At 37.1% G+C, this 22,290-nt stretch overlaps 1 protein-coding gene across 1 annotated transcript; it reads right to left on the bottom strand.

The window, feature by feature from the left end:
* Positions 1 to 19,069: 19,069 nt before the first annotated feature.
* LOC130957905 (heat stress transcription factor B-2b) lies at positions 19,070 to 20,985 on the bottom strand. Its single transcript, XM_057884750.1, has 3 exons — positions 20,808 to 20,985; positions 20,269 to 20,641; positions 19,070 to 20,184 (listed from the first exon to the last, which is right to left on the bottom strand). Exons 2-3 carry the CDS (start codon positions 20,515 to 20,517, stop codon positions 19,429 to 19,431), a joined length of 1,005 nt encoding a protein of 334 aa, XP_057740733.1. The 5' UTR covers positions 20,518 to 20,641; positions 20,808 to 20,985; the 3' UTR covers positions 19,070 to 19,428.
* Between the last annotated feature and the right edge of the window lie 1,305 nt (positions 20,986 to 22,290).

Here is a 22,290-nt window from a genome sequence, read left to right as displayed (position 1 = left end):
CCAATGGTATTGTCCTCAGTTTATCTCGTACTCGCGCAAATGTAACGAGATTTTACTTTCAAAATGGGTCTTTCGGTCCAAGAAAATGAGTAATTTAGGGTTTATTGCGAGAGTTTCTACGGAAAAAAAAAATCTTTTTTAGTTATCTTTATAAAGATCTTATAAAAAAGTAAAAGTAATTTTATGTTTGGATATCTCATACAAAAAGATCTTTTTATTTATCAATTATATTTAGATATAATAATATAAACGTATTTTTTATTTATTTATTACATAAAAACATTTTTTTAAGAAAAAAATATCTTTTAAAAAAAATCTAAATAAATTACAGCTTCTCAAAAAAGATGTTATTTTTTATTTTTTTAGTGTTTTTACTTTTATTACTAAAAATTTGTCAAATACACTAAAAAATAAAAAAAATATATTTTTTATTAAAAAAACATCTTTTTTATCAAAATAATAACGCCCAAACAAACACTTATTACTCTTTTTCATTTTCTTTATTTTAGAATTTCACTAGTGAATGAACTCATGCTATACACAGAAATAAAAAGGCCACCTTGATAAATAAGATGGTTTATGACAACTTGCCATATAAACAACATGAATGAACTTATGCTTCATTATAATAATATTTTATTGCTTCTCTTTAAACCATATTTATATTCATGTACTTACTTAATTAACCTTAGCAGTGAAGTTTGTGTCTGAAAATTGTATTTTTAGAAAAATACATGTCTTACAAAATAAGTAATTAACCTTGCCCTCTTGAACAAAAGCAACTTTTGCCATGTGAGCAAAGATTCAATAAAATTTTGAACATGTAAAAATTTGGTTACAATATAAAGAAGCTACTCAAATGAAGATATTAAAATTATTTTTTTTACGAAGATATTTTGTATAAAAGTATGATTTATTTATTTAGCCATATTTTAAATAAAAATACTTTTATAATATATAAAATCTAATCCTACAATTCATCATCCAAGGATTAAAAAAAAGAATTTTCATATAAAGACAATTATAAAATCTTTATTGGAATATCCACCTATATATAAATCAACATATCATCATCCTCGTGAAAGCAGGACGAGAAAGGCCCTCCATCAGAAAACATCCGCATTTGATATCTTTGCAGAACTCGTCGGTTGGAAGTGTGGCGGGAGATGCTCCGATCCTTTGAGATCCAGCCATAATTCAGCTATAGAAGGGAGTAGCATCACCATTGGTTCCTGTGAGTGAAGTCTGAGAGTTTGGTGTTGCATCAACGTCTGAAAAGGAAGAGGTGCAAGGAGGTACGAAGAGCGCTATGCCACCGCTGATCTTGTCGATCGTGGCTCGAGACATAAAGCAGAAGGCAGTGGTGCATGAAGGTTCAAGTTGTTCCATTCCAGGAGACAAGTTTTCTATTCAAGTTGGTTGTGCAAGTTAATTTCACCTTTATCTTGATATTTTCTTTTCAATTTTATTTAATGGATATTTTAAATATCTTAGTTTGGAATATTAGAAGTGCTTTTAATAAGTTAATTCGAGTGAATTGTAAGGAGTTTAATAGAAAATTTAGACCTATTTTTTTATTGTGGTTAAGACTCATTCTCCCTTTCAACATTTAATACTGCTCTGGAAAAGACTCGATTACTATCCTGTGAGTATAGAAGAGGCAGTTGGACATAAGAATGGTATCTGATTCCTTTGTTCAATGCAAGGCACTTGCTATAAATTGGTTAATGCTTGCGAACAGTATGTCACAATCAAAGTTCAGCTTGAAAATGTGGTTTGGAGATGTAATGATATCTATAGTAATCCTCAGCATAATACTAGAAGTTTTCTTTGGGATTATCTGGTATCTCAATCTTCATCTTTTCAAAGATTTTGGATTGTCCTCGGTGATTTTAATGAAGTTCTTTTCTCTCATGATGTTAAAGGTTGTCATTTTTTTTTTGGATTACTTGGTATCTCAGTCTCACTTTTACCATTTGTCACCTTGGTGTTTTCGGTTAACAAAAACGGGAGAAATTGACATATAGTTACTGTTACGTTGGGTAACCGAAGGTTGATGGACCGGACTCGCACAGTTGGCCCAATCATCTTGGTAAGAAGGCCTTCAAGCTTGATCCCGCGCGTGAGGCCTCCGTCCGACTTGTGTGCGAAGGAAGGAGAAGGGGGTGGTACTTGCAAAAATACTCCAATGTCTAAGTTAGTAAGGGTCTTAGCAGGTTTAGAGAGTATGGAAACTTAGGAATACCTGAGAGTTGTCAGTGTACTTATAGTGGTAAACCCATAACCACCGTTGGAGTGGTTCCACCTTTTAAGGAGGATAACCGTCCCTTTATTTTAGGGAGGTTAGGATTTGACTCCTGGAAGTGGGTTGAGAGATTTTAGGGGCAGTTACTTATTTGAATAAGTGCTATCTGCCAGCTAATCTGACTCCCGACTTTCTTTTAGTGGAGTTTGTGTAGAAACCGACCTCTTCAGTGGAAGTCGGTCGCGAGAGGTGGCCAATCTTCGGATTGGGCCTTTTTGTCTTATTGGATCCTGGGCCTTTAGTGTTGGGCCAGGGTATGAACAGTGTCCCTGCTCGAGTCCAAGCCATTTTTCGGAGAGAGTTTCTTGGATTAGGCTTCTGTTGTTCCCTCCTGGTTTGGTACTTGCAAGCTTAGAGAGGGCGTCTGCCCTGCTATTGAGGTCTCGAATTATATGCTTGATCTCGGTCTCTTTAAAGCACCTAAGATGCTCCAAGGTTTTGTCCAAGTACCTTTTCATGTTGGGATCTTTGGTCTGATACTCTCCGTTTATTTGGGAAGTCACCACCCGAGAGTTGCTGAATACCATTATTTTGGTTGCACCAACTTCTTCTGTCAGCTTTAACCCTGCAATCAAGGCTTCATATTCTGCTTGATTGTTGGAAGCTGGAAACTCGAACTTGAGGGAGACTTCTATTTGCGTTCCCCCTTCACTGACCAGTATTACGCCTGCACCGCTTCTAACCTTGTTGGAAGATCCATCTACATATAACTCACATGTAGTGAATTTTTCCTCTTGATCTCCTGCGTATTCTACTATGAAGTCGGTGAGGCATTGGGCTTTTATTGCCATCTGAGTTTCATATTTCAGGTCAAACTCGAAGAGCTCTATTGCCCATTGAACCATTCTGCCCGCAATGTCCATCTTCTAAAGGATCTGCTTCGTGGGCTGGTTCGTTCGCACCTTTATTGTGTGTACTTGGAAATAAGGTCGTAGCCGGCGTTAGGCTACTACTAAGAAGTATGCAAACTTTTCAAGTTTTTGATACTTTAATTCCGGGCCTTGTAGAACTTTGCTGGTGAAGTACATAGGGTGCTGCTCGACCTCATCTTCCCGTATTAGGGCTGATGCTACAGCTTTGTCTGCTACTGACAGATACAGGACGAGTTCTTCCCCGACTATGGGTCAGGTCAGAATTGGAGGTTGGCTCAAAAATCTTTTAAACTCCTGGAATGCTTTTTCACATTTTGGAGTCCATTCAAACTTACATCATTTCTAAGTACAGAGAATAGTGGAAGGGATCTTAGTGCTGATCTTGCCAAGAACCTGGAAAGGGCAGCAAGTCGGTCGTTCAATTGTTGAACTTCTCTTAGGCAAGTCAGGCTTTTCATTTCTAGGATAGCTTTGCACTTGTCAAGATTTGCTTCGATCTCCCTTTGTGTTAACATGAACCCTAGAAAATTTTCAACTTCCACCGCAAAGGTACATTTTGTGGGATTTAGTCTCATCCCATGTAACCTTACGGTGTTGAAAATTTGCGAGAGATCTGTCAAGAGGTCGGTCTCTTCATTGGTTTTCACCAGCATCTCGTCCACGTAGACCTCCATTAAGTTCCCGAGGTGGGTAGCGAACACTTTATTCATCAACCTTTGGTATGTGGCCCCAGCATTTTTTAATCCAAAAGGCATTACCACATAGCAGTAGTTCGCTCTAGGTGTGATGAATGAGGTTTTTTCTTCATCCGGCTTATACATCGGAATTTGGTTGCATCCCGAGTAGACATCCATAAACAACAAGTACTGATACCCTGAGCTCACAACTACTAAGGTATCAATACTGGGAAGTGGATATGGGTCTTTGGGGCATGCCTTGTTCAGTTCGGTGTAATCGACGCACATCCTCCACTTGCCGTTTTGCTTTTTGACCAGCACTACATTTGCTAGCCATGCCGGATACTTGACCTCTCTGATGAAGTCGGCCTCCAAGAGAGCTTGTACTTGCTCCTCCACCACTTGAGCTCGTTTTGGTACGAGCTTACGCCTGCGCTGTTGTACTGGTCGTGATCCGGGGTGTACCAAAAGCTTGTGGGACATGAGTTGAGGGTCTATCCCTGGCATGTCGGAAAGCTTTCCAGCCGAAGAGGTCAAAATTGTCTCGCATGAGCTTTATCAACCTCTGTCTTAAATCTCCATCTAGATTGGCTCCTATATTGGTATTTTTCCCTTCATCTTTTTCGATTTGAACCTCTTCAGTTTTTTCCCCCGGTTGCGGCCGCAACTCTTCTTTAGCTTTTACCACCCCGAACTCTATGGTGTGAACTTCCTTGCCCTTTCCTCGGAGGTTCAAGCTTTCATTGTAGCACTTTCTTGCCAATTTCTGGTCTCCCTGCACCGTCGCTATTTCCTTAGGCGTTGGGAATTTCATGCAAAGGTGAGGGGTTGACACCACTGCTCTGAGCCAATTTAGGGTAGTCCTGCCGAATAAGGCATTATACGTTGACTCGACATCGACGACTATAAAGTCGATGCTCAGAGTTTAAGAATTTTTCCCCTTTTCAAAGGTCGTGTGGAGAGGGATGTATCCTAGTGTCTTTATTGGCATGTCTCCTAGTTCATACAGGGTGTCCGGGTATGCTTTCAACTCCCTTTCATCCAACCCTAGTTTGTCGAATGCAGGCTTGAAGAGGATGTCAGTTGAGCTCCCTTGGTCCACCAAGGTTCTGTGAAGATTGGCATTTGCCAAGATCACGGTTATCACCACCGGGTCGTCAAGCCCGGGAATGATCCCTTGCCCATCCTCCTTGGTGAATGAGATGGTTGGGAGATCGGGAGTCTCGTTCCCTACTTGGTAGACCTGCTTTAGATGTCTCTTGCGAGATGACTTGGTGAGCCCTCCTCCTCCAAATCCTCCTGAGATCATGTGTACATGTCTCTCGGGAGTCTGTGGTTGTGGGTCTCTTCGATCACTATCATCCCGCTTCCTTTTTCCATGATTGTCCGACCTTTCTACGAGATATATGTCGAGCCGACCTTCTCTGTCCAGCTTTTCTATCACGTTTTTGAGGTCGTAATAGTCATTTGTAGGATGGTCATATATCTTGTGGTATTCACAATAGTCGCTACGACTTCCCTCCTTTTTGTTCTTGATGGGCCTAGGGGTGGAAGCCTTTCAGTGTGGCAAATTTTCCTATACACATCGACTAGGAAAACTTTCAGAGGAGTATAAGAGTGATATCTCCTCGATTTTTCCACGCCGATCTCCTCTTTCTTCTTAGATTCTCTCTCTTTTTCTTTCGACACGTGAGAGTGTCCAGGCCGTCAATTCGGCTCTCATAGTCTAGCGTTTTTTCCATATTGATGTACTTTTCAGGGAGGTAGGGTGCCTTTTTGATATGGATTGGAAGAAGAAGTCTTCCCTGAGTCCATTTACTAGGCCCATGATTACTACCTCCATGGGCAGGTCTTGAATTTTCAAGCACGCTTTGTTGAACCTTTTCAAGTAGTTTCTCAAAGGCTCTCTGACCTCCTGTTTCATACCCAAGAGGCTCGGTGCGTGTTTTACCTTGTCTTTCTGGATGGAGCACTGCATCAGAAATTTTTGCGAGAGGTCGTCGAAGCTCGTGACCGACCTTGGAGGAAGGCTGTCGAACCACTTCATCGCTGCTTTCGTCAAGGTGGTCGGAAAAGCTTTGCAGTGAGTGGCATCAAAAGCATCGGCCAGGTACATCTGACTCTTGAAGTTGCTCAGATGATGCTTTGGATCCGTGGTCCCGTCATAGAGGTCCATATCAGGGCTCTTGAAGTTCCTGGGAATTTTTGCCCTCATTATATCCTCGCTGAACGGGTCGTCTTCCCCCAAGGGTGAATCTTCTCGGTCACTACGAGAGTTCCAGCTTTTAAGGGAAGATTCTAGCTTCAAGAGTTTTTCTTCTAACTCTTTTCGTCGCTCTATCTCTTCCCTTAGGTTCCTCTCCGACTCTCGTTGTCGTTCTAATTCCTGTTCTAGCTGCTCCAAACGTCCTTGGTAGCCGTGGACCAATCCCATTAGTTCAGCTGCATGGGGCGGTCCTTCCTTTCCTGATTCACGCCCTTCAGAGAAATTTACCTTTGGATTTTTTATCCCAGAGGTACCCTCTTTATGTTGGTCATTCGCTTCCTGGTGGAAAGTCATGTCCGCCTCATTGTTTCCTGTGTTTAGATTTTCTTGTTCTGAATCGGTCGTGGCATGGCCATCTTCGGGTGAGTTATCCGCCATCGACTGATGATCTCTCGGGTCCCCAACAACGGCGCCAGTGTTACGTTGGGTAACCGGAGGTTGATGGACCAAACACGCACAGTTGGCCCAATCGACATGGTAAGAAGGCCTTTAAACTTGATCCCGCGCGTGAGGCCTCCGTTCGACTTGTGTGCGAAGGAAGGAGAAGGGGGTGGTACCTGCAAAGACACTCCGATGCCTAAGTTAGCAAGGGTCTCAGCAAGTTTAGAGAGTATGGAAACTTAGGAATACCTGAGAGTTGTCAGTGTACTTATAGTGGTGAACCCATAACCCCGTTGGAGTGGTTCCACCTTTTAAGGAGGATAACCGTCCCTTTATCTTAAGGAGGTTAGGATTTGACTCCTATAAGTGGATTGAGAGATTTTAAGGGCAGTTACTTATTTGAATAAGTGATATCTGCCAGCTAATCTGACTCCCGACTTCCTTTTAATGGAGTTTGCGTAGAAACCAACCTCTTCGGTGGAAGTCGGTCGCGAGAGGAGGCCAATCTCCGGATTGAGCCTTTTTGTCTTATTGGATCCTGGGCCTTTAGTGTTGGGGCAAGGTATAAACAGTTACTTTTGTCAAATTTTAAAATCTTTTAAAAATTATTTTATCGTTAATATTTTTTAGAATCTTTTTTGTCAGTGTCTGAATCTTTTCAGATACTATTTAATAGTTATCTCTAATAATAATCATACACATAATTAATCTAACTAATTAATTAAAACAAAAAAATAAATAATTATACAAATTTGTTGGGACTGTCTATTAGATCTCATCACTCTATTTTTGTTACTGCTATTGTGCTCTCTATTTGTTTAGTCTCGCTGCATGTATTCTTTGTTTACCATCACTATATTGATTACCACCACGAACCCACCACTACCACTCTGAGTCTGTGACCACAACGATAACCTCTCCCACAATTATAGCGGTCACCACCTCATCGATGACCACGGTATTCGTATTGGGATTAAAATAAATAATGGGAATGGTGGAGTTATATAAAGGTGAATGAATAACGTGAAAAAATGATCCTGGAAAATTTAAATTTTAAAAATTATGAGCTAAGGAACAAAATTTGAAAAAAAGATAAAAAATAGAGTAGATAATTAGATAGAATGAGAAAATAAACAGATAAAAAATTGTGATATCTAAAATATGTTGGGAAGAGCAAGCAAAAGAGGTGAAAATAAGAGGGTAAACACTATGATAATAATTATGCTATCCGATGGCATGCATAAGATCATGGAATAAACTAACTAGTGACTTCTTATACAGGTATGAACCATTTCTTGGAATGTGATTAATGATGGATATGCCATCAAGAGTGCCACAATGCATAGAGAGTTGACCGCATAAAATTCTATTATCAGGCAAACCTCGACTAGAAGGATAATATTAGATATTAGATATTAAATACCTGAGTATATATATATATATTTTTTTTCAAAAAATACTTGGGGAAAAATAATTTCATTTTCTCCTTTCCTTTGTAATAATTAAGAATTACTCTTTAATAAATAAATTGTTAATAATTAAGTTAAATAACTTTGCTTCATCAATATAAGTAATTTTGTCATGCGCATTCATCCTTTCTGAAAGGATTTCACACAAGGTGGCAGAGGGAGAAAATATGATTATTAACAAATATATTTATAAATGAGACCTGGGTATAATCTTATTCATAAAACTTATTTATACGATTTTATCTCCAAACAAATATATTCTTAAAAGAAGATATTATGTTAAGAGAAATAAATTATCAATAGTCTTTTAATTAATATTTAGCAAATAATTTTGTTCTTTTTTCTTTTACAAAAAAACCTTAATTCATAAAAAAAAATCATTTTCATTGACTATAAAATTATACTACATGTGGCATAACTCATAAGTCAATTATCATCAATTCAATTTAAGAAGGGAGGGAGGAAAAATATTTACTGTTAGGTAGACAATGGAAATTGTGAATAATAGACTATATTTTTGGTCCATAAAAGGTGAAAAAAATACAGTCCATTATAAATTATCCTCCCAAAAATTCTACTTTCACCTATTACACTTTAATCATCCACCTTCTAACTCTTTTACTGCAGCATACCCTCTCCCTAAACCCTCACTGCGTCATCGGTCTTTTCTTCACCGGCCAGCTTCAGTACTGCCGAGCTTATTCTCTATTTAGCTATCGGTTTAGAATGAAAATAATCATCTACGTATCTAGTAAAGTGAACATTCAATAAATTTCATTGTATCTACTTAAATTCTATCCAAATTAAATAAATATCCACTTTATAATGAAAATAATCATTCATATACCTAGTAAAATGAACATCCAGCAAATTTTATAGTATCTACTTAAATTCAATCAGAATTAAATGAACATCCACTTTAGAATGAAAATAATCATTCGTATACATAGTAAAATGCACAACAATTCAAGATATGGAGAACCACAACGGTGGAGGGAGGACGGTGACGAGACAGCAATAGCAGCGTCCGTGGAATGCAAGACAGTTGCAGTGGCACATCGGGAATGCGTGCGATGGCATCACCTGCGTGGTAGCAACTGGCAGTAGCAACCTAGACGATGGAATGAGCGGATTGATGGCTCCATCGATGGTTCACTCTCCAGTGACTTTTACCAAGAATTACAGCGTCTCAGAACAACAAACCGGCACGACGCAGCAGCAACTCCACGAGAGGGTGGCGCGACACCACAGCAACGCCGTCAGGGAAGAGTGGTGCGAAAACAGCGGCATCGGCACAATACAGCTTCAAAAATCGAGAGTCGCCTGCGGGTGGGGGTGTGGGGGGAGGCGCGTTGGGCTAAGCGCTGGAGGAGGAGGAGTGTCGGGCTGAATGGTGGTGTGAGTGGCGGAGGAAAATGAGGGTTGAGATTGAATAGAGACATGATGTGACAGTGTGTTGGAAAGAAGTTACGTTGCCTAATCTTAAAAATTCAAATTCAAAAACGGATTATTCTAATTAATTGAGAATCTGATTTTATAATTAATTTGAAATGAATTAATTTTTTATGTTGTTGTTTATGTTGTTTAGTTTCTATATTATCTTCTTATACTTTTTCTTTATCATATCATACGTGTAAGTATACGTAAATGAGGAATGTTTATGTGATAACGGTAATTATATATAAAAATATTTAAAAAACAATGTTAACCATTAAATTGAATTGAATGATTCATATTACATCGTTTAATTAATACGTCACAAAAGTTTAAATTTACCTAATTCCTTTCTTCCAACCAGAGATATCAGACATAAAATTTTTATATCTCCCTACCTATTTGTATTATGTGTGAAAAGAGTATTTCAGATTATCTTGATGACAATGAATCACGAATTTTAGGAACTAATTATCTTCAATAGAGGTAGTTCAGAACTATCCCATCTTTACTTCGGAGATGATATATTATTATCTATAAAAACATCCCTGGATCAAGTTGAGATAATGAGAGATGTTTTGGACTTATTCTGTCCGAGTTCAGGTCAAAAAGTAAATTATGAAAAATTAGGTATTTTTTTTACAACGTATGTTTAATAAGGAAACTATAATTAAATAGAGCTTTGGGGATAAGGCTGACATCCAATTTGGATATCATAAACAAATACCACAAGTTTACCTATGTTAACCACAAGTTTATGCAAGTACGAAGCCTTGAACTCCCTTAAGAAGTTGGATCCAATGTGTCTGATGTAGAATGTGTCACACTCTTGGTAGTGCCCATGCACCGTTACTACGGGCCACTGCTGGCTCGATCAAGATATGGTGGTCAGAAATAATGGCAACGCCATCTCGAGTAACAACGTATCTTCACAAATTAATCAGAAAAAACTCTCATGCATCTGCCGTCTCACCCTCGACAAACGCAAATGTAATTGGCACAATTTTTTTGTTTCCATCTTGTGCAACTGCAACTAAAAGTGCACCTTTATATTTTCTATAAAGATGTGTGTCATCCACCTACACTAATGGCTTGTAGTGTCGAAATACTACAATACACAGATAGAAGCTCCAAAACACTGAATGGAGAACTCTTACACCGATCACCTCCTCACTCCCACGATACACAAGCAAAGTTTTTATTTGAACACGAGACCTTGGCATGTACGCAGTCATTGCTTTTAACCACACTGGTGCATAATTTATAACCCACACTTACTAACCGGCAAGTGCACCGGGTCGTACCAAGTAATACCTTACGTGAATAAGGGTCGATCCCACGAGGATTGATGGATCAAGCAACAATGATTGATTGATTGGCTTAGTTAGGCAAGCAGAAATTGGTTTTGAGATGTTCAAAAGGTTTAAGTTTGAATTCAAAATATCAAAAGGATAGACCAATAAATAAGTTGGAAATAAAATATGGATAAACAGTTAAGGCTTCAGAGTTATCTATTTTTCCGGATTAACTTTTCTTACTAACTATTTTAATTATGTAGGATTTAATTTATGGCAAACTATATGTGACTAGATCCTAATTCCTTAGACCTTCATAGTCTCCTCTAAAATTCATTAACTGCCAATTCCTTGGTCAATTAATTCCAATTAAAGGGTACATGATCAAATTTCAGTTTGCATGCCACAAAAACTCTAATTACCCAAAGAATAAAAGGATTATATGTCACGTATCCCGTTAAATCCAGATAATTAAAATTTAGGAGAATATGTTTTCAAGCTGTTGTTCAAGTATAGAGCTTTTCCAAGTTATACAAGAACTCAAATAGAAAGAGGGTCATACTTCCGTTCCATCCAAATTCATAAGATAAAGAACGAAAATAATTTTTAAATATAAATCCAAAACATAAATTAAAATAGAAAAGTAATAAAATCAATCCATACAAATAGACAGAGCTCCTAACCTTAACAGTGGAGGTTTAGTTGCTCATGAAATGGAGAATGTAAATTTGTATATAATTCTCTAATGGAATCCCTCTAATGTAATCTAATGTCTCGTAATGTGATGTCTAATAGAAGAGAAGTCTCCCATATTTATAACTAATCCTAATTAATTTAATTATCTAAAAATAAAAATAATATATTTTCCTAAAAGATAAGATTTTGAATTTAAATTCGAATTAATTAACAGATTTTCAGTTGATGGGTGGGGATCACTTGTTTTGTCCATTCTACAGCTTCTAATCTGTGTTTTCTGGGCTGGAAAGTGGGTCAAAACAGCCCAAAAATCACCCCAGCGTCATTTGTATTTTTGCATATCGCGCATGTGACGTGTCCGCGTCGTCCACGCGCTCGCGTCATTTGTGCATATTCCAGTTCACGCGTTCGCGTCAGGCACGCGATCGCGTCATTGCGATTTCTCCATTCCACGCGGTCGCGTGAGCCATGCGTCCGCGTCGGTCTTCGCTGGTCATCCTTTTGGTTTGTTTTTTTTTCTCTGCAGAAACTTCATCAAATCCATCCGAATGCTACCTAAAATGAATAAAATTGCACAAAACTCAAAATAGCATCCATAGTGGCTAAAATATAATTAATTCTAAATTAAACTCAACAAATTAGATGCAAATTCACTAGAAAAAGATAGACAAGATGCTCACGCATCACAACACCAAACTTAAACTGTTGCTTGTCCTCAAGCAACCAAAACTAATATAAGCTTATGATGTGAATTTGCATGAGAATGAGAGTTCGATTAAGCTCATGTCTCTTTTTTGGGGTTTATAACTGTAATCCTGAATAGGTTTGGCATCTCACTCTCCTTTGAATCAAAAGAATGTTAATGTCATTCGGAATTAGAATCCGGATAATATTATGAATTCTCTGATCTTTACATTTCAGTTTAATCCTTGAACACAACAACATTTACTTTAATTTATTTTTCTTTGGTGCTTTGCACCTTGAGCCTAGCCGTGACCTTAAATATTTTGTGTCAAGGATTACTTGACACAGAAACACCACAAGCACTTAACTGGGGAATTCTTTTTTAGTCCTGGGTTTTTTTTTCAATTACTCCCCAGACGGTGGTGCTCAAAGCCTTTGGCATACTCTGTTAAATATAATCGATCTCGACTCTAAGTGTTCTGTCTCAAGGAATACTTGACACAATCACACCACAAGCATATGACTAGGGAAACAACTCTTTGAGCTTTTAATCATGTCTGACCTCCCTAGTCATTGATGCTCAGAGCCTTGGACCTTGCTTTTATTATTAATTTTTTTTATATATTTTTTTCTTTTGCTGTTTCTTTTCCTTCAAGGATTAAATTTTTGTTTATTTCAGAGAAGTCATAATAATTCTCTAAATTCATGTTCCTTATACATCAACATCACTTGATTCAAATTCAAATATGCACTGTTCATATCATGCATTCAAAAATCATAGAAAATACCACCACTTTTAAGTAAATGAGACTATTCTTAGAATTAAACTCAATTTCTCATGCAATACATCACTTCTTTTTCTTTTCTTTTTAGATTCAAGTTCAGTGAGTGGTACATAAAACATCTTTTCAGCATTAAAGAAATTAAAAAAAAAACTAGTCCTAGAATTCTAACTAATAAAAGATCATGCAACAGACAAAGTAAAATAGTAGAAAATCGGAACATAACATAGAAAAAGAAGGGAGGAATAAAAAATATGAAAGGAACTCAACCACCTTAGTTATCCTAGTGGTCGCTTTATTCTTCAGGTTGTGCTCCTTCGTGAAGATGATTCGCCTCCCTTTTGGTGCCAAAAAACCAATACGCGCAGCGTCAACACCAAACTTAAAGGTTTGCTTGTCCTCAAGCAAAGAAGAACTGAAAATAGAAGAAACACTTACTAAGAGGAGAGAAAAATAAGAGGAGAAAAGAATAAGAGAGAATTAAGATTGGGAGAGAGAGAGAAAGAAATCTGGGCAGCGCAAGCAACGCGGCCGCGTGGGGCACGCGTTCGCGTGATTGCGTTTTAGTTAGTTGTCGCGGTCGCGTGACCCATGTTATGCTGCACTCGCACCTGCACAACTCTCTGTTCGAATTTAAATATTTGCCAAATCTGGGGTGACGCGATCGCGTGGGGCATGCGATCGCGTGAGTGGCTTCAGAAGGGAATGATGCGGACGCGTCGGCGACACGTTCGCGTGATAGGGATTATGCGTCTAGCACCAAGCCAGCACCACTCCAGCACAATATTTGGTTGTGCACCCTTTTTACGTCGAAAATCAGGGCACGCGGCCGCGTGGGTCACGCGGTCGCGTGGGAGGCTAATATTCCCACATGACACGGACGCGAAGCGATGCGGTCGCGTGGGGCGATTTTTGCCACTGGCACGCCTCCAGCCACGCTCCAGCGTGACTCTCTGTTCGTTTTTATTTTCTCCTCTCTCCTTGCGACGCGGACGCGTCGCTGATGCGGTCGCGTCGCGTGGCATTTTTTTTATAGCTTGAGGTGTTCGGTTCCTGAGATAAAATAGCTGCATGATCAGAAAATTAGTAAGAACTTAATAAAAATAAAATAAATGAGAAAATAACTAAGGATACAAAAAAGAACGATCATACCACGGTGGGTTGTCTCCCCCAAGCACTTTTAGTTAAAGTCCTTAAGTTGGACATGTGGTGAGCTCCTTGTCATGGTGGTTTGTGCTTGTACTGATCCAGGAATCTCCACCAATGTTTGTAATTCCAATGGCTACCGGGATCCCAAACTAGGCGCCTAACGCCTTTGAGCAAGTTGAAGTAAGTGACAGGGCCCCATGAGTGTTGATTGTGGGAATGAATTCCAAGGTCCCAAATCTTGCTTTTACGTCTGTCTTCTTGTGGATCACCATTATTTTCACCTGGTGGCAAGCAATCTGAATTCTCACAGAGACATCCAAACAACCTTCTAGACCCATTCAAATTAGCTCTACACCAATCCTTGCACTTCGATTTGGAGCATGCAACCATACTGAACCTTGCTTGACATCTCTTGCCACTAACCATCTTCCTCTTACTCTTAATGCCACAAAGAGCTCTAAGTTGACCATCCGTCTCTAGTAGCTCATATTCAAGTGAGAAAGTAAAGGTTAAGGGTAGGAATTTTATCCACTTGAATGTTGTATTGGATGGTAATGGCTTTGGAAGAGGTCTTGCAAGTTTCACTTCCTTGTGTTCTTCCTTGAATTCTTCTACCTCTTTTCAAGCTTCCTCAATTCCAACCTCTTCCTCTTGGTAGCTTTCTTCTAATGCAATATCTTCTTTATTACTTACCAAGGGCATTGGAGGTTGTGTATCTTCCTCTTCTTCTAATTGCTTGCTTATTTGGCTCATTTGCACTTCCAAGTTTTTTATTGAGGCTCTGGTTTTCTGCATAAAACTTGCTAAGATTGCTTCCAAATCATTGTTCTGTTGAGGCTGAGAAGACTGAAACTGGTGGTTATTAGAACTATTCTGTTGAAAAATACCCTGAGAACTATGATTAAAATTTTGTGGTCTCTGAGGTTGCTCTCCCCACTCAAACTTTGGGTGTTAGAAGTTGATAGTTGGGACTTGCATGCCACTCATCTGTTGAGTAAGTAGACTTAATTGCTGAGTCATAAGCTTGTTCTGGGCAAGAATAGCATTAAGAGTTTCTACTTCCATAACACTCTTCTTCTGAGAAGTTTCAATATCTGATGGTGGCTCTTGACATGGGTAGAAAGATGATGGTTCTTGGTAGTTGGAACATGGAGCACTGAAGTTTCTTTGGTTTTGGCTTTGCCAACCAAAATTTTGATAGTTCCTCTATCCACCATAGTTTGAATCACTACTTGGATGTAAGTAGTAACCCATGTGATCTCTTTCCATTATTTTTTCTTAGCACAAAACACCAAAAAGGATTACACGCACCATGTGGTAAATAGGAAAGCAAAGAAGACAAAACAGAAATATTTTTTTTTAGAGAAAAATTACTACGGGGATACCAAACTTAATTTCAAAAATTACCAAAAATATTAGTGTTATTCAATAAGTTTTTTTTAAATATATAGTTTTTTTAAAAAAATTAAATAATAAAGGAAAAGGAAAGGGGAACGAATCAGGGAAAGGGGTAAATGAAAAGGAAAAAAAATAACGTTAAAGAAAAATACCGCGAAAGATTTTTTTTAAAAAAATTTAAAGCAAATTTTTTAAATGAAATTAAAACTAAAATGCCTAATCTAAGCAATCAAATAACTAATAGTTATTAATCACAATCAATCCCCGGCAACGGCGCCAAAAACTTGGTGCGAAATTTATAACCCACACTTACTAACCAGTAAGTGCATCGGGTCGTACCAAGTAATACCTTACGTGAGTAAGGGTCGATCCCACGAGGATTGATTGATCAAACAACAATGATTGATTAATTCGCTTAGTTAGGCAAGTAGAAATTGGTTTTGAGATGTTCAAAAGGTTTAAGTTTGAATTCAAAATATCAAAAGGATAGACAAATAAATAAGTTGGGAATAAAATATGGATAAACAATTAAGGCTTCAGAGTTATCTATTTTTCCGGATTAACTTTTCTTACTAACTATTTTAATTATGTAGGATTTAATTTATGGCAAACTATATGTGACTAGACCCTAATTCCTTAGACCTTTCTAGTCTCCTCTAAAATTCATTAACTGCCAATTCCTTGGTCAATTAATTCCAATTAAAGGGTACATGATCAAATTTCAGTTTGCATGCCACAAAAATTCTAATTACCCAAAGAATAAAAGGATTATATGTCACGTATCCGTTAAATCCAGATAATTAAAATTTAGGAGAATATGTTTTCAAGTTGTTGTTCAAGTATAGAACTTTTCCAAGTTATAGAAGAACTCAAATAGAAAGAGGGTCATACTTATGTTCCACCCAAATTCATAAGATAAAGAACGAAAATAATTTTTAAATATAAATCCAAAACATAAATTAAAATAGAAAAGTAATAAAATCAATCCATACAAATAGACAGAGCTCCTAACCTTAACAGTGGAGGTTTAGTTGCTCATGGAATGGAGAATGTAAATTTGTATATAATTCCCTAATGGAATCCCTCTAATGTAATCTAATGTCTCGTAATGTGATGTCTAATAGAAGAGAAGTCTTCCCTATTTATAACTAATCCTAATTAATTTAATTATCTAAAAATAAAAATAATATCTTTTCCTAAAAGATAAGATTTTGAATTTAAATTCGAATTAATTAACAGATTTTCAGTTGATGGGTGGAGACCACTTGTTTTGTCCATTCTGCAGCTTCTAATCTGTGTTTTCTGGGCTGGAAAGTGGGTCAAAACAGCCCAGAAATCACCCCCAGCGTCATTTGTATTTTTGCAGATCGCGCATGTGACGCGTCTGCGTCGTCCACGCGCTCGCGTCATTTATGCATATTCCAGTTCACGCGTTCGCGTCAGGCACGCGATCGCGTCATTGCGATTTCTCCATTCCGCCCGGTCGCGTGAGCCATGCGTCCGCGTCGGTCTTCGCTGGTCATCCTTTTGGTTTCTTCTTTTTCTCTGCAGAAACTTCATCAAATCCATCCGAATGCTACCTAAAATGAATAAATTGCACAAAACTCAAAATAGCATCCATAGTGGCTAAAATATAATTAATTATAAATTAAACTCAACAAATTAGATGCAAATTCACTAGGAAAAGATAGACAAGATGCTCACGCATCACACACTGACAGTGTCTGGTAAGAAACTTCCCAATCACAAAAAACTTTTGCAACAGCCTTTTATTTTACCAACCAAGCCTTGCGGTAACTTACAATATAGTTGAATCTGGATTGAACTTCTACAATAATAGATTTCACCTTGACTGATGGGTCTGCTTCAATCAACAGCCTAATAGCATTTGCAATTGTGTCTGAGTCCAACTTGACATGATCTTGTCAAATCATCCCCATGGTGCACGTGTATTTGCCATTGTATCTCCTGATCTCCCAATAACCTTTCTTACGAATCAAGCTTGTTCGAATAAGCCAATTGCATCTTGTACCACACCCCTTGCATTTTGCGTAAAATGTTTGCGACTGCGATTCATACACGTTAATCAACTCCCCTAGCAATAGTGTAGCTTCTGATTGTAGAGATCACCGACTCTCTAGAACCAAATTCCATGCCGACCCTAAACTCACCATCTTCCGCCACACCATTCTTTTCACCTATCAAATGTGAACCTCTGTTAGTCGGTCAAGGATAAATGACGAAATTGTAATGTTAACTTTAATTAATAAACATAACATACTGGTATTTGCATACTCATGAAACTTCGGAGCATGCATGGCTGCGAGATCCAGAGTTTGCATAAAGGATGGAACACTGAATGAGTGTTGATTGACAGCTACTTCATTTTGCACCGCCGGATTGCTTGCCTTGTCTTGATCATCGTTTTCATCATCGACTTCATGGCTGGCTTCAAATTCGTCTTCACTATCGTTGTTATCTTTTTCCAAATCTATATCCCCAAGTTCATCGATATTCACCACCTCGCCAACCATATACATCTCCAAATGTTGTTCAAATTCAACGTACAACTCTATTATCGGCACTTGAAATATAGTTTGTTGATGAATACAGAACATCTGCTACATGCATGCGTCGTCAATGATGGACATTATTTAAAACTATATTAGCCCACAAAAATTTGTACATGATTCTTGTATAAAATATTGCTCACACTCTTTAAAATGTAATTTTATATGTTTTTACAAAGGCCATTTCGCAACTTTACAAAACTGATTGTGCATGGAATAGTAAAAGAAAACAGACATTCACAAACAAATGTCACTCTTTTACTTGTGTTTGGTATGATCTCATAGTTATCATATACGGGCAAATTTGTAATACATTCTATAGCCTCAACCTCACATCACTCAAAATTTGTTGACACTGTTAATCGTGAGAAAAAAAAACACAAATATGATAGAGTTATTAATGACAATAATTTTTATAGACAAGACTCTCATATTAAAATATTTTATTTAAACAAAATACAACTTATACTTTATCCAAATGCATACAGGTTTCATTTTAAAAATTTTCGAAAATACACGTAATCTGCATTTTACATTATTCAAAACAAAAAATAGTCAAAATACAAAATGCAACATGTTTTATTTCAAAAAAAATTTTGTTGCGATTTATATTCTTCCAAAAAAGAAAAAAGGTAAAAAAGCAAAATGCAACATACAATTTACTCAGTAACATCATAGCAATATAAATACTTTATAAACATCTATTTCATTATGTAACATTAATTTCTTTTTCATACGTAAAAAATTCAGCTAATTTTATACAAATATATATGTTTTTTTTTAAATATTTTTTATTTTAATATTAAAAAATAATATCTTACAATATTATTGAAATTTGATGTATTTAACTAGAGTCTAGCGGACACAAATCAAATCAACAAATTTATACAAATCTCATTTTTAAATTTGTGTGCTTGAAATTTTAAAAATTTTATAATATACAAATTTGACCTTTTAGATTTGTATACTTCACCTAAATCAAACACTCAAATTTCATTCACCTCTTCTCTAAATAAATTTAACCATCTAATTTGTTTAATAACAATTTAGAAAAATTAACTCTATATTAAAAAAAAACTAATCTTCTAATAAAAATATATTACACACTACTTCTATCCATATAAAAAAAAACCAAAAATTTCCACCAATTAAATTAAATTACCTAAAGTTTACATATGTACAAACTTAAGTAATCTCTAAAATGTAGTTTTTATCCATCTGAAGCCACACCAAAAATCACGCTAACGCAACATCACAGCAGCAGCATCCAACATGGAATTTTCAGCCGGGGCGCCCTATTTCGTTGGCACACTTGGCAGCACCAACGGTGTGGTGTGGCCGACATATGGCAAATTTGGTTTGCTGTATACCAAGCGTGGTTTTGGCCGCATACTAACAACTAACCAACAGCCAAACACCGCCTTTCCCAATTCGTGAAATCTACACAATATTACCCAAGCTCGACCCATCGAGGGTCCTGATCATCCGATCCGTCCCCATCCAACGGCTCAGATTTCACATCTGACCCGCGTTCAGGTTCCTGTGATGACTGTGTTTTCCTTTGTGTTTGCGTTTGATTGTGATCTTCTCTTTCAATTTCAGCCTCGCTTTCGGTTCTAGAACGTTTCATCCCAATGGAAACCCCAAACAACTTCGGAACCTCCGCTTCGGCGGTGTCAACAGCACATGGAACGCCCTTCTCAGGCAAAAGCTCCAACGCCACTTTCCCTTCAACTACCGCAGCGGCGACGCCACTTGCAGAGGAGTCTAGTAATTGCGCTGAAGAACGAGAAGCATAGTTTGACATCAACGCCAGTATTTTATTACACAAACCTCTCAATTGACTCAACTCGTTTTTCATTTGACCATTCTCTTTCCTAAGCCTCTCGTTCTCTTCTAATAGCTCGGGTCCACTGGTGCAACTGGTAGTGCGGTGCACTGTATTTTTACTATTATTGTTGTGTTGCGCAGCAGCAGGAGGAGCAATCGGAGATGAGTTGGAGGATAGTACCTGTTCGTCGCCGGAATTCGTCGGCGTAGGCGACACCACTCTCCCCGGTGCTGCCATGGCAACCGTCACCACGTTATTGTCACCAGCTGCCGGCGATATTTTACGCCTCTGTATGTCGCGAAGCAAACCTTTCTCCCCTCGCCGGAAACATTCATTAGCGAATTCCCAGCGGTCAGGTACGACCTTGCGAAATCCCTGCACAAGTAAAGGTAATATAAGATAAGAAAATCTGTTTGGCTGTGAAGAAAATCCATGAAGAAGGAAAGAAATAATGATTACGTAGGTGTTGAGCTGGCGAACGAAGCTGGAGAAGTTGTTGTGCTTGAAATACTTGGGAAGCAAATCTCGAGCGAATTCAGCTGGTCGCCAAACAATAAAGGTGGTGCCATCTTCGTTCCATGAAATTAGGTCATCAGCAGAGGGATCGTCCACCAGCTGGTACGTCTTCGTCAGAAACGGCGTCGGAATGGATCTCTGTGACTCCGTCGCCCCTGATTCGCCCGTCTGCTCCACCGGCAATGGCGTCATATGCTCTTTGGTTTCAGATCTGCAAACTTAACCTCTAGCTACCTGCTCGCCATTTATGCTCCTCCGAGTTTCGTAAAAACGACGAAGTTAATTGCTCTAACTGTTTGAATTTGATGTTTCGCCGCTGCAACAAATTGAATGACATAAGCTTAGCTAAGCACGGTTCCTATTTTTATTATTATTATTATTATTGCTATTATTATTATTATTATTATAGAAGCATATACTAAAAAGAAAATAATACCACTAGTTATGTGGTATTATATTGATTGAGGATGAAGATTAGTTACCTTGGTTTATATGAATTAGGGTCGGAGTCTGTTGAAGCAGATAATCACCAGTTAGGCCATTGAGAAAGAGGAGGGAGGGAGTTAGGTTATTTGTGGTTTCCAGAAGTTTCGAAGGTGTTAGTGTGATAGAGGATAGAGAAAAGGAGCCTTGGCCTGGTGGCTTCGAGAAAGAAAAAAAAAAGGAAAAGGTAAAATGAAAAGGGCAATATTTCTGGGGCCCACTCTCATGATATGGGGATAAGGCAGGGGGGCAAATATGGAAAACAAAAGAAGCATAGCCCAAGAAGGTGCTAGAAGAAATGTCTTTGTAATGGGACTTGCGACGTGGCGGACCTACGATCGTGCCACTGCTTCCATCCGATGTTGCCTTTGGACCGTTGATTTGATTGTTGCTTCTTCTAAAGGATCGTCTATGCAATGCTAGCTAAATTAGTAAATTACACTATTCTTTAAATTTCTTTATTTGTTGCTTATTCTATTTAACTTCATTCTTCCATATTCAAACATGATGTGGATGAGAGCTCGAACATTTAATTTACGTGTGAATTTATTTTTCTTTTAATTTATTTTATTGGGAATTTGGTCGCTTTGATTATCATTCTATCTACATGTGAGAAATTTAATATCTGAATGGTGTAGATGCTTGAACATTTACTATGATGTTCTTGATGATTATTCTCTAGGGAAATGTTTTGTTGATTTTCTTTTCTGGGTGTTATTGCATGTTATTGCATGCTATGTTGACTGTAAGGTATGACCAAAAAAATCAAAGATTTTGGTATTTTGGTATCGCGTGTCTTAAAGAACACGTTATAAAATTAGAAGTTGAAATTTTTTTATTAAAAACATAAAAAATTAAAATTTTTAAAATATTTATTTTATATTTATTAAAAAATTAAAATCTTTTATTATTAATAATTTTATTATATAATTTTAAGATATATGTTAACTAAATTCTAAAATCAATTTTAATTAAGGGTACTAAATAATTAAATATAAAGTGTTCACAAATATTTCCCTCCTAACTATCTAAAGTGAGAGACACAAATCATTCAAAACTAATCCGCATTTATTAACACTTTGTTTGGATGATGTTGAAATGAAAATAAAAGGAAAAAATGTGAAAAAAAATAAGGAAAAAATGAAAAATAAAATTTGAGTTATTTGTGTGTTGTTTGAATGAATAGAAAATATATAGAAAGAAAATAAAGAGAAAATTTTTTTTTGTTTAAAAAAAAAGTAAAAAAATATAATAATATAAAATTATATTAATATTCTTATTATAAAATAAAATATAAATATTTTTATTTATTCATATTTTATTATATTTTATAAATATTATAAAATATTATAATTTTATATAATTCAAGTTCAGTTATTTATCTAATACATATAATGCTTAAATATGAATTTCTATTATAATAATATATTAAAACTAAATTTATATTAATAATTGTTAATAATAATATAACTAAGGGTAGTA

Source organism: Arachis stenosperma, chromosome 10 (assembly GCF_014773155.1).
Source record: "Arachis stenosperma cultivar V10309 chromosome 10, arast.V10309.gnm1.PFL2, whole genome shotgun sequence".
In the NCBI taxonomy this organism is placed as follows: domain Eukaryota; kingdom Viridiplantae; phylum Streptophyta; class Magnoliopsida; order Fabales; family Fabaceae; genus Arachis; species Arachis stenosperma.
The sequence above is the reverse complement of the archived record's forward strand: the minus strand, read 5'-3'. Positions and strand labels throughout refer to the sequence as shown.